General features: G+C 44.7%; 1 protein-coding gene across 1 annotated transcript; it reads left to right on the plus strand.

The window, feature by feature from the left end:
- The first annotated feature begins 523 nt into the window (after positions 1–523).
- On the plus strand, positions 524–1313 carry cfap263 (cilia and flagella associated protein 263). Its single transcript, XM_008301138.1, has 3 exons — positions 524–715; positions 926–1024; positions 1194–1313. Exons 1-3 carry the CDS (start codon positions 557–559, stop codon positions 1311–1313), a joined length of 378 nt encoding a protein of 125 aa, XP_008299360.1. The 5' UTR covers positions 524–556.
- Positions 1314–3021: the final 1708 nt, after the last annotated feature.

Genomic DNA, 3021 nt, shown 5'->3' on the forward strand with positions numbered 1-3021 from the left:
GTGCTGTTTCAAGCAGAGGTTCGTCTCTCCTCTTTGGTGTCCAGCTGGACTTTGGTGCCTCTGTGTGCAGGGAGACCATTAAAACCTTCTTCACTGTGAGGGCAACTTGTCTCGTCTCTTTAGCCAACGTGAATCAGAGAAGTGAAGGGATAGCTTCCCTCATTACTAAACAAAGTTCTGTTAAAACAGTTTCCAAAACCCAGGAAGACAGCTCCTCACCCTTCTGGCCTTCTGAGAGGAGACAAACCTACCATAAGGTGGAGTGAGACTTCATACATCTGTCCTGTGGAGTCATGGATCCTGTATGGATGTGATAAAGTTGTAATGGACCTCTAACAGAGTCAAGTAATGAGCTGTGACCTTTTTCTTCTGACCCTGTCCAGTACTCATATAATAAAGAGGAAAGGAAGTGAAATGTAGTTTTTCTTCGTTAGTTGCATGTTTAATGGCCACACCGTGTATCACCACATTATGGGAAGCAGCCTTCAGCAGCATCACACAGTCAAACCGTTACCAAGCTTCTGCACTTCCATGAAAGCAGGCATCTGACTTACCAATGTTCATCCTTCTCCTCATGCTGTGTTCTGTTCACACGGACAAACAGGTCAACCAGTTGGAGAAGTTCAATCTGAAGAACCGGGCGCTGAAGGTCCAGGAGAAGAAGCTCCTGCAGCAGCTCCAAAGGAAGAAAGAGCTGGGAAAAGTGGAGTATGAGGTGGAGAATGAACGACTGACTGGGAGGATCAGAAAGCTTGATAAAGAGATGGTTTGATCAGTTGTGTATATTTTGTGAGTTGCAGCAGTCTGCTGACCAGAGTCAGTTCATCAGCCATGAGTTTGAGATTCTTGAATCAGGAACTGACTTTAACATAAATGATCGTTTACGGCTGTTTGGTGAATGCACTGTGCTGTGTGTTGCATCCAGGATTTCTTCCAGGAGTACAATGAGCCGAGAGTTGAAAAGAACCTGGATGAACTTCAGATCAACAGTCTGAAGGTGCAGCGTGTCCTCAGCTCGCACAAGGTGACTCGCTGTGAACTAGTCTGAGACACACATCGTTTGTTTTCAGTGTTCATTTGTGAAACTAATCCTACCGCTGCAATCCTGTTAATCTGTATTTTACACTAGTCTGTCAGATCTGTGTGTGCCTTTCTGCCTCGTGGTCTGAGACTGTTGGTGTTTCTGTGAGCAGGAGAAGCTGCAAAGGGTCACGTTGGAGTCCACAGAGTTGAGCAGTGACATCAGCAGAAGGAGACAGCTGCTGGCAAAACTCGAGGAGGAGATACAGCAAGCTGAGGAGGTTTGGTGTTGACATTAGTCAAACTTTCAGNTCCATCGCCGCTTGCGGCTTTAATTCTTATTGTCACAGGATTTGATTTCCAAACACCACCAGACAACCTGAATGCTTTTTATGGTTTCATATGAGCAGTTTACTCTGTGTGGCCTCCAGACACAATTACATGAAAAATTAGTGACATTTCTAATAACATGTTAAGGGTTGTGATGTTGGGTAAGATCTGCTTCAGTACCACTTAAATCATTTTAATTCTGTTCCCAGAACAGAACTCCTCTCTGCACTCTTCTCCTCCTTCTACCTCTGTAACATAGCGTGCAGTGGCTTTATGGTGTGCTTAATGTTGGTTTAACATTGTACTATTATGTATGTCGTTTTAACTCCCATGCACCAAGCAGGAATCCTAATCTGGTATCCTGAATGACAATGAAGGCTTTCTCTTCTGTTCTGTGCCTTGAGGGATGGAGGCGGCGGCCCCGAGCCGACATATCAGATCGCCTCCAGCTGCTGACCTTGGAACAAAAACTTTATGTGGCACAGAGAGAAGTGAGCGAAACACGGCAGGACCAGGAGAAAGTCAGGCAGAAATATGAGAGAACCCAGGACGACTACAAGGTCAGAACACACAGAAAAAAACAACACAAAGAAGAAAACATGCACATATATACACAGAGAACATTCCTTCAGGGCTTCTGCTCGTCTTCCAGGCCGCTATGGAAGAAGCAGAATTGTGTCTCGCTGACATCAAGAAAGCAAAGAACGAGTTTGAACGCAAACTGCTCAAAGACACCAGGCTGGAGATGAAGGAGCCAGAGAAGCTGCTCCAGTACATTGAAGACAAGCTAACGGTAAAAATTTAGTTGGATTAACATTAATCTGTGCAAAGTAATATCTGAATAGATTGTGACACCGAGCCGGACAGTCGGATGGCGTTACAGTGGTGGAGGTTGAGTTTGTTGAAGGTTATGCACACTTCTCATAAGTCATGCTTTTATTTAGAGCTATCCATTCATAAATGAAGAGTTCATTTGCAGTAACAGAGAACTGCATCTTCACAAACCTTCAGAAACCCACTTTTCTGTCTTCTACCTGAGACAACATCAATAATCTTCAGTTATCTGTACTTATGTCATTTCCACCGAGTCAGATCCACTCAGCTTCAGTTTGACTGATATTATCTCAAGCAAAAAACAAAAAAATAGGTTTTCTGAAAATCTACAAAAATAGAGTAAACTGTTTGCAAATGAGCTCTTCACACGTGTTTTTATGCTGTTTGTCACAGTCAGCATACGAGGCCTGGCTGTGAAATAGACAGACGATGGCTGTAATTCAAGTTTAACGAAGAAAACTTACATTTTAGTTGCTTTTCCTTTCATTATGCTTTGCAGCTAAACGCCGGTGATCTACCAATCAAAGCAATGCACCTGGTCGTCTCCAGCCAGTTGTCTCAGAAGCTCTGTCCTTTTGGAATGGACATGACACTGGGCCTCCTGAGTGCAGACTTGATTTTTGGGAAAAGTAAAAGCTATAGGGTGGTGTGGTTCTAATGGTAATTCCATACTTATATTAATCCTTGCTGCACGGTGGCTCAGTGGTTAGCACCGTTAGCGCCTCACAGCTAGAAGATCGTCGGTTGGCGTCCCGGTGAGGACACCCGGGATCTTCCTGCGTGGAGTCTCCATGTTCTCCCCGTGCAGCGTGGGTTCTCTCCGGGTTCTCCGGCTTC

Source organism: Stegastes partitus, unplaced genomic scaffold (genome assembly GCF_000690725.1).
Source record: "Stegastes partitus isolate 25-593 unplaced genomic scaffold, Stegastes_partitus-1.0.2 Scaffold1633, whole genome shotgun sequence".
NCBI lineage: Eukaryota > Metazoa > Chordata > Actinopteri > Pomacentridae > Stegastes > Stegastes partitus.